Source organism: Astatotilapia calliptera, chromosome 5 (assembly GCF_964374335.1).
Source record: "Astatotilapia calliptera chromosome 5, fAstCal68.1, whole genome shotgun sequence".
Lineage (NCBI taxonomy): Eukaryota > Metazoa > Chordata > Actinopteri > Cichliformes > Cichlidae > Astatotilapia > Astatotilapia calliptera.
Window position 1 is genome coordinate 13,758,241 of NC_137426.1, and position 13,239 is coordinate 13,771,479.

Sequence of the window (13,239 nt, forward strand, 5' to 3'; positions counted from 1 at the left end):
GGTGGCTGATTCAGATACCTGATTAAGAATGGGACACGGATGCCTCCGTGTGGAGGCGCATCTTACCCGCCCTTTCCCAAGTCTGCCAACACGACAATCCAGTCTGGAGCAAGTGTCACATAAAAGAAGTAATAGATGGAATATTGCACATTGCCAATATTAGACAAAAAAACTCACTGATGTAATGCTTTATTTGTAAATACACAATACAATCAAGTTGTTGTGTGTGCAATGATCCTAAACTTGTAACAGTAAACAAGGCCAGGTTCATGAAGCAATGTTTTTGCCAGTTTGGCCTGGAATAACTTGGCTCACATCAATCCCCATCAAACATTATTTGGGATAAGGCTGTGAGCCTGTTCCCAACTTTTGAAATGATCTTGTAGCTAAATGAAAGCACATTACTGCAGAAAGGTTTCAAAATCTTGTGCTAATCTTTTCCAGAGCAATGAATTATTATCACAGCATATGAATGTCCTATGAATGTAGCTTTAACATCTTCACCAGCCACACAAGGGTGTTCACAAACCTTTGGCCATAAATTCTCTGTTGTTCCTATGCTCTGATTTTTAGCAAAGAAAGCCACAATTAATTAGAGTGAGGCTGTCTTTTGTTTTGTTTTGTTTTTTTAAATTTAGTTTTTAATTTTAAAAGAGGATATCTGTTGACAGAAGATATCTACACTGCGTGAGGCTCACAGCTGGTGTGGCAGAGATGTACAGAGAAGTTTTTTTTCGTTTGTTTATTGTTAAGACCATGACTTGTGCATGCGTAGTAAGTGTGAGCATACACTTCACTGACTTTGCTGTGGGTGTAAATACACGAATCGGTTTCTTTCTGATTAGCTTTAAACATGTATAGGGTCTACAATTGGGAAGTCATTAAATATGTGTGTTCTTTAAATATTGTCCTAATAGTATATACAAGTATTAAATAAGTTGTAGGAAGCAACCACTTCGTTCTACAATTCTGATATACTTGTCTTTTAAATAAGTTGGCAATGTGAGAGTCATGCTGTGGTAATCCTTGGATGAGGTGCTTATTTAATTTCAAACTGATGGTGCGTATAAATGATCTTTCAAGTCCAAACCACAGAAACTGGTTTACGCTGGGTTCACAGGATTGCATATGCTATCCACACAAATGCCATTAATCCTTTATGGCATGCTGAATGAAATAAATTTAGACACTTTTTCGCAAGTGACAGTATATTGGAACATGACAAGAAATAAATAATAACTATTATCTACCAAACTGGTTAGTGACAGTTCTAGGTTAGATGTATGTTCCAGTTTCTTTGTGAGCACATACAATATTTACCTCAGCTAGTCTTCCAACAGAAAGGGGGTTAGAGTCATAGTCTCCATGTCTGACCTAGTTTTCAGGCCACATGTTGTTTTTGTCTCTCTTTCTCCTGTCTTTCCTCTGTCTGCGTGGGTTGAGCTCACCTGGGCTCCCGCCCTTGGCCCACGCACCTGGTGTAATCAACCACTTGCCACGGATCTGTCTGATTGCATTCTTTGCCCAAGCCACTATTTAAGATGGTGGTTCAGTGGGCTTCTTTGCTGGATTGCTGAGTAACCTCAATTCCCTGGACCTGCTTCCTGACCTGTTTTCCCTGAAGTCTGGCAATGTGGTGTGGTGTGGAAACGCGACAACGGACAAAGGAGTGGAGAGCGAGAGCGTGGAGTGTGTTTTTTGGACCTGTTTCCCTTCCTTCCCTGGAAATCCTTAACCCTTCGCACTGAATATAGTTTCACCTGGTGATTGTGTAAATAAAATTGTGACTTTTCTTTCTAACCCCGCTGGTCTGCACCTCAGTTCATTCCGTCCTTGTGACATCAAATCAACCTACTATGAGCTTACAGTTTAGTCTTTCCAATATATAGGAATTTTATCTTTTCATAAAACATATTTACACTCCTAATAATTTGGTGAAAGAATAAGATGGTAGAAAGATGCTTATTTTCTCTGCTACCTCTTCTGAGTTAATTTTTATATACTTGTGATATTAAATATTCTCCAAATATTGTTAGTTGCCCTGCAGGTTAGAACGCTCTCCTTGTAACTCTGCGATTTTGAGTGTGCATATGCCATAACCAGTGTTGGGTGTAACACATTACAAAGCAACATTACTTCAGTTATATTTACGTATACTGTAGCAAACAGTTGTGGTCAAAAGTCATGTACTTACTGACATTTCAAACTTGTTCACCCAGTTCTTGTTTTCTAATGTCATTAAAGATGTCTGCTGTACAATCATACCACCCTGGACTAGAAACAAAATAACTTCAGAGGTGGCAAAAGTAGAGATACTTAAGTAAAAGAACATTTTTGAAAAAATTAAAAGCTGAAGTACTCAATCAACTTCTTAACTTAAAGTAATAAATAATAAAAAGTACAGACTCGGAAATGTACTCCAAGTATGAAAATAAAAAGGAGCACTTTAAAGGACAATTCTACCAGCTATTTTTGTCATGTGCTATATTAATTCAGTACACAATAATATAAAATGAATATGAAAGTTATTCCAATCTAAATTCTAATTTTCATGAATGTACTCAGTTTAAATCTGTTATGTAGGACACAGTGAAAAACAATTTAAAAATACCTTAATTTTCTGTTGCCTACATTATAGAGTTGATTTTGCCTCCACAGTTAAACAGGAAAAAGAGTACAGTCAGGAGTTAAAGTGGGATTCAGCAGGTAGGGGAACACAAAGATTGGTTGTAGTGGCGATAATTTCCATTGACAGTTCCAGTGTACAAGCTTTAATCAGCTGACTCGTGCTGCTTTGAGGTTTACCTTCTTTATAGTTTTACACAAATGAATTCAAACCCAATGCTTCACAAGCTGTCTTAGCTGATTTCGATTCTCTAAACTGGAGATGGGGTGAAAGCAGTCAGCCTTTGAAGGGGTGGAAATTTGATATTACTTGACAAATTTGAAACTGTGTGGGTGATTATTAGAAGTGGAAATTGTATGGATAAAGGAATACATGCCAATATATAATGTAGCACCAATTCACAATAACAGCTGTGTTAAGGCATTTCAAATCACAATGTAAAGATCCCACAACGTTAGATGGAAACTATCTGAAAAGTCCTTATGAGCATGCACTTGGCAATACTGGCAAAGAAGATCTCCCTTCTCACAGAAAGTGACCTCCAACAGTCACAGACAGGGCCCTAACCCAGCCATCTGCTGTGACATGACATGCAGCCATAACATATAAATGTAATGCAAGTATATACAGGCAAGAGGGGAAGAAATGCTTAGTGCATCATGGATCAAGTCCACCAGGAGCCAAGGCCTATAGCAGCATAACTATGGGATGGCTCAGGGCTAGCTGACCTAACCATAAGCTTTAATAAAAAAACAAAGTTTAACGCGGAAGGTGTCTGGTATTTGAACCCAAATTATGAACTGCTCCACAGGCTTTCAGGCTTGCCTTTTAAAGAAAGAAAATTATAATAGCTGTAGGCTATACTTTCCATTATGCTTCTAGCAGCTCCAAGAACCACAAGTAAGCATGTACTCTAAGAGCGAATTGCTCTATTGGAATAATCTGACACTAAACAGCAGTGGTGTGCGGTAACTTTTACAGAAAGGCAAACATATCTTTTTCTGTCACCCAAATAGTGAAAGAAAGGGTTTGCATGGGTTACAGGAAGCATCCCAAGGCAAGCATCCCACACTAGCCCACATTTTAGCCATGTGTTCAAACACCCCTGAGAGCAAAATTCTCAGTTCACTCTTTGTTTAGAGGTAAACTTTAGTGGAATTGTGATGTATAAGAGGATTAATAAACGCAACTGGTCTTCTTCTCTGGGAGACGGAGAAACCTCAATTACCCCCACTTCACTCCATTAGACTTTTGTATTTCAAACTGTTAGCATGACCATCTTGAAACACGAATGCTTGGTACCACAAGCTTCAAAAACCTCAACATATAATGACACCGAATAACCCCCTGTTGTTTTAGTGATTTTCTTTCCTCTGGGTAAATGCAAAGATTGGATACAGATACTATTTTAACATCTAGTGTCATCTGGATGCATTATCATAGATTCTTCTCACCAAGCAACTTCTGTTTTCTGTTCTGCTCACACATGTAGTTGTTGAAAGTTGAAAGAGGAAAAGCCTCCCTGCTTGCTGAGTTACTAAGATTAGTGAATATGCTTAATATGGTCTGATCTCATATTGTCACAATTATATGTAAATACAGTGTCATTACACGCGAACGGCTGTAATTTTCGTGCCTTTTAATGCAGTTTCGTCATCACTCAGTAAAGTCTGGAAAAAATTATATGAACCCTTCAATTTAGTGATTCGTAGAACAGAACCTAGTTTAGCAGCCACCACTTTCAAAGGACTTTCAAAGGATTTTTCCTGATGCTGTTTGCAGAACCTTGAAAAATGACAAGAAGGAATTTTAGACCATTTCCCTTCCAAAAAAGTATTTCAATTCATCACTATTTCTGGCATATCCTTTTAAAGCTTTCCTCTCTAGGACATATCTGGAGTCAGATCATCGACAGATCAATTTTTCTTCTTTTTTCCTGTGTGCTTTGTTTTTCTTTCTTTCTTTTTCTGTCTTGGTGCATCATGAAACTATCCCAAACGTCAGGTCACAAACAGCTTCACCATCACCACCTTCAGCCATTATATGGCGTGGAAGCCTTGAGGTAGCAAATGAAGTACAACAGCTCCAATGAAGTTTCGTTAATGGTGTGCACTTCATTTTTTTATTTTTGTCTTGAAGTGTTGTGGAACCTTTAGTCTTTGTAAAACTGATATATCTTTCACTCGTGGTATCCTTTATTTTAAAGCTTAAAAAACACAAAAACAAGAAAGAAGTTGGGGTTTTTTTGCAAATTGTAGAGGTTTCTGCTTTTTAATTTTTTTTATTTTAGCTGTTTCTCATGTCTTTTAGGATTATTTATTGTGCTTTTGATGTAAGTAGGAGAATAATAACAGTATTAAATTTCTTGCATGTCAAGAACAATTCTTCCTTTAATGTCCTTTGGAAATTGAGATTGGGGATGGTTCACACCAGATCAAATACAGCAGACACATCAAGGGCCATCTCTACAACCCACACTTTAAATTTTATTTCCTTAAATGGAATACCTGCCTCCAAATAACTTTTAAAGAGGTTGTTATCACTTACATTCACTTTTTTCCAGGGTGGACTGAAAGTGATTGCTCAGACTCTTCAATAAAATGAAAAAAGGTTCCAGTTTTTTTTTTTTGTGACTTATCTTGCCTATTCCAAATTTTATTTTTTCCCCCTAAAACTTTATTTATTCTTTTCAACAAGAAAAAAGCAGCAAAACCAAACAAAAATATGTAAAAATTTTATTTTGAAGGCCTTAACACTAATGAATAAAATCATTTCAGACATACATGACTGGAACAACAATTAGCTTAGAGTCTGAGGAATTCCTGGTGTACAGATGAAGTTATTTTTCTTTTAACCACAACTGCAATGCCTTTGATGATGACTTTCACCTGGTCTTGCCAGAGCAGTAATAGTTACCACACTGTGACATGACTGCAGAGGTCAATTCAAATTGTCTAAATTCAACCAGATGTTTCTCTGATAAGACTTATTGAAAGAAAGGTACAAAAAAAAAGAAAAAGAAAAAAATGCTCTTAAGGAGGAAAATATTGTGTTGAAAGATTCTGTCTGAAATCTTGTAGATCTTATCACTATGATGAAAGATACTGTTAGTCTTCCTGCTGTGTTAGTATTAAATCTGATCAACTGTCAAGTTTTGCTGTCATAAATATCAGCTCATAGAATCTTGCTGCTGTAAGGATTTGTGACAGCCTCCACAGTGGGCACCGTAATATAAATCAGTCTCTTCAAAAAAGCTGCAGTTCATCAGTAAGTATAAAAGTCCCCACTGTTCCCACTAAATGAGATCTGACCCAGCACATGAAACAGTGAGAAAAGACCTTGTTTAACCATTATCACAGCATTTGGACTCTGTGATGTGAAGTAAGGCGTGCATTTTTGCATTTTCAGTAGTGGCTCGTCATTAGGAGATGTTCTGGTTCTTTTATATGAAATTCCAACATCAAGACTTTAGCTTTGACTTTTTATTTTAGGGACAAGGAGAACTCTCTGGGATGCAAAAACTGGTATGTAAGACAGATGATGAGCAAACGGTATGGTGAAAAAAGTCCTGAATTTTCAATGTGCTGGCACACAGGTCATTTCTGCTGAGTATTAGAACTCTGCTTTGACAGTCTCAGCCTGGAGGCCTCCAATAATAAAATCTGCTGAAAACATCTGGGTCAAAGCCAGAAACCGAACTATCATCATCAGAAAGATCCTCCACACGTAATTTGTGTTCATTTGAAACAGAAGTTGATGTTTGTCCAGAGTGAAATTGCAGACACGGAAGAGCAAGCGGTCATGAAGGGAATGATCTAAAAATAACAATAGCTAAAAATAGTTGAAAGTAGTGTATAACTGGAAAATCTTAATGGGAAAGCTGATTTAAATCAGTTACGTTAAAGTCAAAAACTTTAGATCACACCTTATGGTTCTTAAATTGTTAGGCTGACATATGTGAAATCAAATTTTTAGAAATAATTTATTGAAGCACAATTCTGCAGCAGTATATACGTATCAACAGTATTAACAGAAAAAAAATATAAAATGTGCAAATATACAATCCGCTGTTAAAAAGTAAATATGTAAATAATAGTGTTATGTATATACAATTTGGGTTATGACACATAGAATTTGGTATTGCAAAGTGGTGGTTAATAGATGGGGGGTGGGGGGGTGGGACTGTGTTATTGGATAAGTAAAGGGTGGTCACGGTTATTGGGAAGAAACTGGGAACTGTAAAATAATGAAACAAGTGATATACTGTAACTTTTTCAAATTTATGGCATTTTTTTTATAGATCAAAATATCCAACCCAATAGTTTCACCTTTACAAATTTCTTTTATTATATATATATATATATATATATATATATATATATATATATATATATATATATATATATATCTGCAACTGGAAACCAATAAAAGGCCTAAAAACCATACTTTCTCTGTTACTGCTGGATAGAGATGTCCATGTGTTACCTAAATGGGTTATCATGATTAACCTGTTGCTGACAGCTGAAAACAGTCCATGTGTTACCTGTCATAGAAGTCTTCTCTGTAGTAGTCATAATCAAACTCATAGCCGCTGGGTAGAAAAAGCACAGCACAACATAGAGTCATAGAGTATTTTTCATTACACGAGCATGAAACTGCATATAAAGCACAATAATATGACAAAAAAAAGGTTTTCAATGCAGTTTATAGTTAAAAATACAAATGAAAAATAAGAGTGTATAAAATAGTTACAATCTGTGTGGGAAAGAAACCAGAAAAACAGACAAAAGGTACTCAAACCAGAGATAAAACAAGAGACAATAGATCTTCAAACAGACTGCTAGAGGCCAAGAGTGCATTTATGACACATATTTTAAAATTACTGTTAGCATCCACAGTCTGTTAGCATGTCCTGAGAAGCAGAGTGAAGAGCAGCAGGTCGAAAAATAAACCTGTTCCTTTTATCACTAAAAATGACCAGCGTCACAGTATGACAGTTGGTAGCTATGAGCCTACATTAGTATTCAGACAATGACAGGTTTAAATGGTAGAGTGACGTACAACATGACTCTGCACCAATTTAAATATAAAGAAAAGACTATAAAATAAAATCATTCAGAACAGACTTTAATAAGGATTTCTTAGTCCTCATTACTTCTTTGTAGATAGTGCGGCAGGGCGTGGTCGGTTGATATTCTGCGGTGAGGCGGACACACCTGAGCGCCATTAGTTATCACGCCGCACCTGTATTAAAAGGCTGTGAGGCTGTGCTGGGTCCTGAGTGTTGTTGTTGTTGGAGTATGTGGCTGTGAGCTGAACAGCTGCAGCCAGTGTGTAAACAAGCAACTGTGAATAAAGTGCTGAAAGGCCTGAGGTCTGCTGTGGGTTTATTACAAATTGATAGATAGAAACTTTATTGATCCCACAAGGAAAATTGTTGTTATGCATTGTAGGTGGTTTTGATGCTATACTACAACTTTCCTTGTGTGTGTGTGTGTGTGTGTGTGTGTGCATTTGTTTATGTAGTAATACCGTTTGTGGTCACATTACTCTCTGCCAGGCTTCCTAATCAATCCCTTGGCCTTAAAAAGAAGCTTTTTAGCAAGTTCCCGAAACACTCAAAGAGCTGCTTAGGAATTTGAGTGACACATTAATCAAATAATCAATAAGTCTGATAAATAGCAGTGTGTACCTGTAGAGAGAAGCTGCTGATCGTTTCAGGCCTTTGGGTCTGGGCTTTGGCTCTCCCGCCATGTTGATATCTGGAATATATATATATATATATATATATATTTATATATATAAAAAAGAACAAACACTCTGTTAACTACCAAATAAAATTATATTAATCGATCATTAAAAAGTATTGTAGCTAGATCACAAAACAGTAACCCTATCTGTACCTTTAACTGTGCCTTTAACTTAGATCTAAGACAGTTCCTGTGTTATCTTGTAACTTCCACTAGAGGTAGCTGTTGAGCTATTTTACAACAATAACAGTGCCAGCTGTTAGGTCAGTTCCCCTTACTGTGCAGAAGGGGAGGGGAAAAAAAACAAGAAACTAACCCCTCAGCTGTGTTTGTTACTTCGCTCATTCTCTTATGTCAAAAAGGAATATAACAGTACATCCAAAGTACATGCTCTACAATAATTACATGGTTGTAGAAGCAATTAAAAATATATGTAGCTGCTTTGTAGGCCAAATAAAATGAAAGAAAATGAAAAAAGAAAGAAACTGTCAGCAAACTTTCTGAATCAGACATCCAGTTAAAGACGTGGAGGGCCTGATTTCAGCTGACTGGGATAAAAGCAGGCTATACCCTGAAGAGGTTGTCTGTCAACCATAGGTCTAACAAAGACAGACTGACAACCAAACAAACCTTGGAAAGCATGTTTTAACCCAGTATCATCTTCCTTTGAGGCAACAACTATAATCTGTAAATCACTTTTCTCCCCTCAAGTCCTGAAATAATTGTTGTGTTCTTCTAATGTTTTGTAAATACTGCAATAGTAATTATGATCAACTAAAGTATGAAAACTTAATTACACCAAGTTAGGATTAATGGAATATGTATGTTTTCAGGAGGCAAAATGATTTGAATGAATTGGGGGGGGAAATAGTAGAGAAACTAAGAACAAAGCGTCCTCACTGTAAGATTATTAAAGACAGTTTGTTGAGAAGGTTTTCTTTTTTTTGGTTCAAATTTGTGTTGTTAATTACACAGTGAAAGGAAAACAAAGGATCTGTCATTATGAATGATGAAAATGTCATGAGCTGATTCCTACGTTGTGGTCTTAAATTTAACAGAATATTAGAGCTCATTTGCTTTAGTTCCACCCAGCATGGGTAGATGGTTAATGGCTAGTCTGCTAACAGAGGGGGAAAACAGAACTTGCACTGATGAATCACCATCCATCCATTTCTAAATCACTTCATGGTTCAAGGTCACCAGAGCACCAGAGTCAATTCCAGCATGCAGTGGGTCACGGAGCACCACAGCTCACCAGTCTATCACAGAACAGCATTTACTTTCTAGTTGTAGGAGTAAACCAGAGCATCTCTATGAAAGCCTTACAAAACTGGAGGAAACAAACTCCATACAGACGAAAAAGGTTCAGCAGATTTGTATCAGACTGGAACCCAGAACTCGGAATCAAGCACTGATACTGCAGCCTCTCACAAATTAGTGAGATATTTAGATATTTCCAAGCAAAAATTACTGGCAACTTGGGAAAATACCTCTTCAGGTTTGATGTGCAGTGTTCACGTGGGTTTTTTCACTCTCCAAAGTATCTTTAGATTGTAAAGTTTACTGAAGTAAAAATTCAGACAAATGCAGTAAAGCAGTAAAATACACTCAAATATAAAATAAATTAAAAGTTGCTGAAAACCGGCTAGTTTAAAATTGCTGTTGCTTAAGCTAAATTAGTAATAAATCAATAATATTGTGATCTCAGTTCTGCAAAACTACTAGCACTAGTTTGTGATCGTATTTGACTACAAGGAGAGGATACATAGCACGTTGCTAAAATCAGAAATATTAAATAAAGAATCAGATAAAACAATATGTAATAATATTGTAGTTTTAATAACATTATTGTAATGCAGTGTGAGTTAAGGCAGAAACAAAATGTTACATGGAGAGCTGTTTGGGCTGGTTACAGAGGAAGCAACCGGAAACGCTGGTGACACGAGCATTTTAGGAGAGCAAACAGTCTAAGCTCATACTGGCCGTTCTGTTCATCTGTTTGAGTATGATTGTTAATCAACAAACTGCTAATGAGCCAGTGCCTGTGAGCTACTAAAAAAAGCAGCTGATGCTAGTCATCCAATACCAGCCCCCCTTAAATCCTCCTCTGCTTGAATATAAGGTGATGCTCCTGTCTTGTTAAATTTTATGTAGTGCAGGCAGCACTTGAAGCATAAAGACATCACCACAAGTTGAAAAGTATATAAAAGGATTTGAAGTTGACGGATAAGCAAATTGTAGCAAATACTACGAAGGCAGATGTAACATTTCTGAACTTACATGAGGTCTTATCGCCTAAAACAAACCTGTACATTTTACAGTGATGGAAAACACGGAGTTACTAAATTTCGCAGACAATTGTTTTTAGCTTAGAAATGTTGAAAGATGAAGACAGAGATGAAGAAAGATGAAGAAAAAGCATCCACTGAGGATAATAACAGGATGGAGCGAGGATGAGGACGGAAAGTGAGTTTTCAGCAACCAGAGGCTACAGATTCAAGCCTTTTAACTTCACCGTGAAGGAGAGTGTGCACGTGCCTGTGTGTGTGTGTGTGAGTGTGTGTGTGAGTTTGAGGCAGTGATCCAGAACTGTGACTCCAGCCAGGTGTGAAAATGGTTGGAGTCCATTGGTTTGCAGGAAACACACAAACACACATACCCTCCCCTCTATGACCTAGTGAAAAACTGTGCAAGCACGCACACACGCACGCACACACACAGTTTACCTGCTGCTCCATATGCCTCACTGACTTTACCTGTAGGTCCTGCTATTTAAAGAGGAAGCCTGTAAGGGAAACACAAGCACACACACACACACACACACACACACACACACACACACACACACACACACACACACACACACACACACACACACACACACACACACACACACACAATGCCCCTTTGAGGAGCAAGTCATTTCAGTCTGTAAAAACACCTCATGTCAGCTGATCAGCGCATTAAAATTAGTAGTTTGTTAGAATAGTGGTTTATGAATCAATACTACTCTCAGCTGATATGATAACGTTGGGTGGAGCACTAACTTTGTCTTTTTATCTAAAGCAAAAGGTCAAAATATTAGTTTGATGACACAACATGCTGGGTTTTTTCTCATGTTTTACAGTGTTTACAGAAGTTTGAGGACAACACTGAGGCAAATACCTTGTACAGTACTCTTTGTGCCTTAGGTGAGTATTAAACCAGCTTACTGATTCCTCCCTACCTCGCTGGACTAGACTGAGAAGAGAAAGGTGACACCAGATTTTATGAAAACACTTTCGGACGACATAATTATACATAAATTCTTGTAATAATAATATGTGGTTATGCCTGCATATGTGAAGTAATCCATGCTGATTATTTTTATAGAGTTTATTTATTATAATTTGTTTTTAATTCTTACAAACTAACTAATACTGTGCAGATAAAGTTAGCTATAAGCAAAGTTATGGCAGCTACATATATCAGCCAAATTCTATATTCTGCTTATTGATTTACTTTTTTTAATTTAACATTTAAATAGTTGGAAACAAACAGGTTGAGTGCAATATACTTCATGTTTTTATTAATCCTTTATTTATCCAGGTAAAAAATCTCATTGAGATTAAAAATCTCATTTCCAAGAGAGACCTGGCATCATAGCAACAAAAGTCACATACCACATAGGTATATAACATGTATATGTATATACGTATGTTCCCCATGAATTTAAATACGAATGGTTTTGATAACTGACAAACATGTTGCACGTGTGTTAAAATGTACAAAAGCAAACATCATGGGGCATTTTTAATTGCTGCATAACTGATTTTGTGATGTTACTGACCATGATTCAGGAATATTGTCATATTTGGAAAATATTTGGAAATTCATATGATTTAAGAATTCGAGGACTACAGCTTGTTTTGTAGACCTCAGGCTGCCCAAGTCTCCTGAAACCCATTCTAGTGAGTGGTCGTATTACAGGTGAACTGTTAATTTTACTGTGTCTGAAAATTGCATGATTCTTCTTATGATGATTTTCTTTTTTCTGCTGTATTGCACATTTTTTTGCTTTTTTATGACTATTTTTTCAAGCAGTCTGTTAGCAGAGTTTGTCTTTTGACAGTTTCAAAATAAACTGTCTTCATGTCATTGGATGCATTGTTTGAGTCTTCTGTTAAAAAGGAAACTGAATCCCTAAGGTAGTGGCCATGTTTAAAAAGTGTCTCAGAGAGGGGGAAACAGACAGGATAAGAGAATGAAAAGATATTTGGTACAGAAAAAGAAGATGGCTTTTATATGATTTCTAGAGCAACACACGCACACCTACACAAAAGCTGCAGAGGTGCAGAGAGCATCACTTAGAGACCCCTTAGCTGTCACAGCTTTATCCTCCATTACACATAAACACACACACACACACACACACACACACACACACACACACACACACACACACACACACACACACACACACACACACACACAGAGAAATGCTTCTTTCAGTTGCACTCATTCACGTACATTCTCGTTCTCGCACACGCCGCACTGAGAGAAGCTATTAAAGAAATGTGCTTGAAGCCCTGCAGTGACTGAGCATAAACCAGTCGAGTTCTTCACACCAGCTCACTGACAGTTCGTCTCTTCCTGCTTCGCCAGGGGAGCAGGCAGGGGGAGAAAATCACTCCAGCAGCTTAAAGGCACACTCCGCTTAACTGTTTTTGCTCCTCTGATATGGTTTTTTCCTCCGCAATAGCAAAAACAAAAAAATATGAGAGAGAGACAGACAGACTAAAGAGGAAATTGAATGTAATGATGCTTAAGGGTTGTCACAGGTTAGAGAGTTTTGTTGTAGTCAGAGCTGCTGGATGTTAGTTT

At 37.2% G+C, this 13,239-nt stretch overlaps 1 protein-coding gene across 1 annotated transcript in view; it reads right to left on the reverse strand.

Moving 5' to 3' along the window:
* raly (RALY heterogeneous nuclear ribonucleoprotein) overlaps positions 1-13,239 on the reverse strand; it is a 126,408-nt gene that overhangs the window by 32,952 nt on the left and 80,217 nt on the right. The window contains exons 3-4 of the mRNA XM_026167344.2: positions 8,319-8,388; positions 7,170-7,217 (exon numbers count right to left, since the gene is read on the reverse strand). Coding sequence (XP_026023129.1) covers positions 7,170-7,217; positions 8,319-8,388 — 118 coding nt within the window. The remainder of the gene's footprint in view (positions 1-7,169; positions 7,218-8,318; positions 8,389-13,239) is intronic.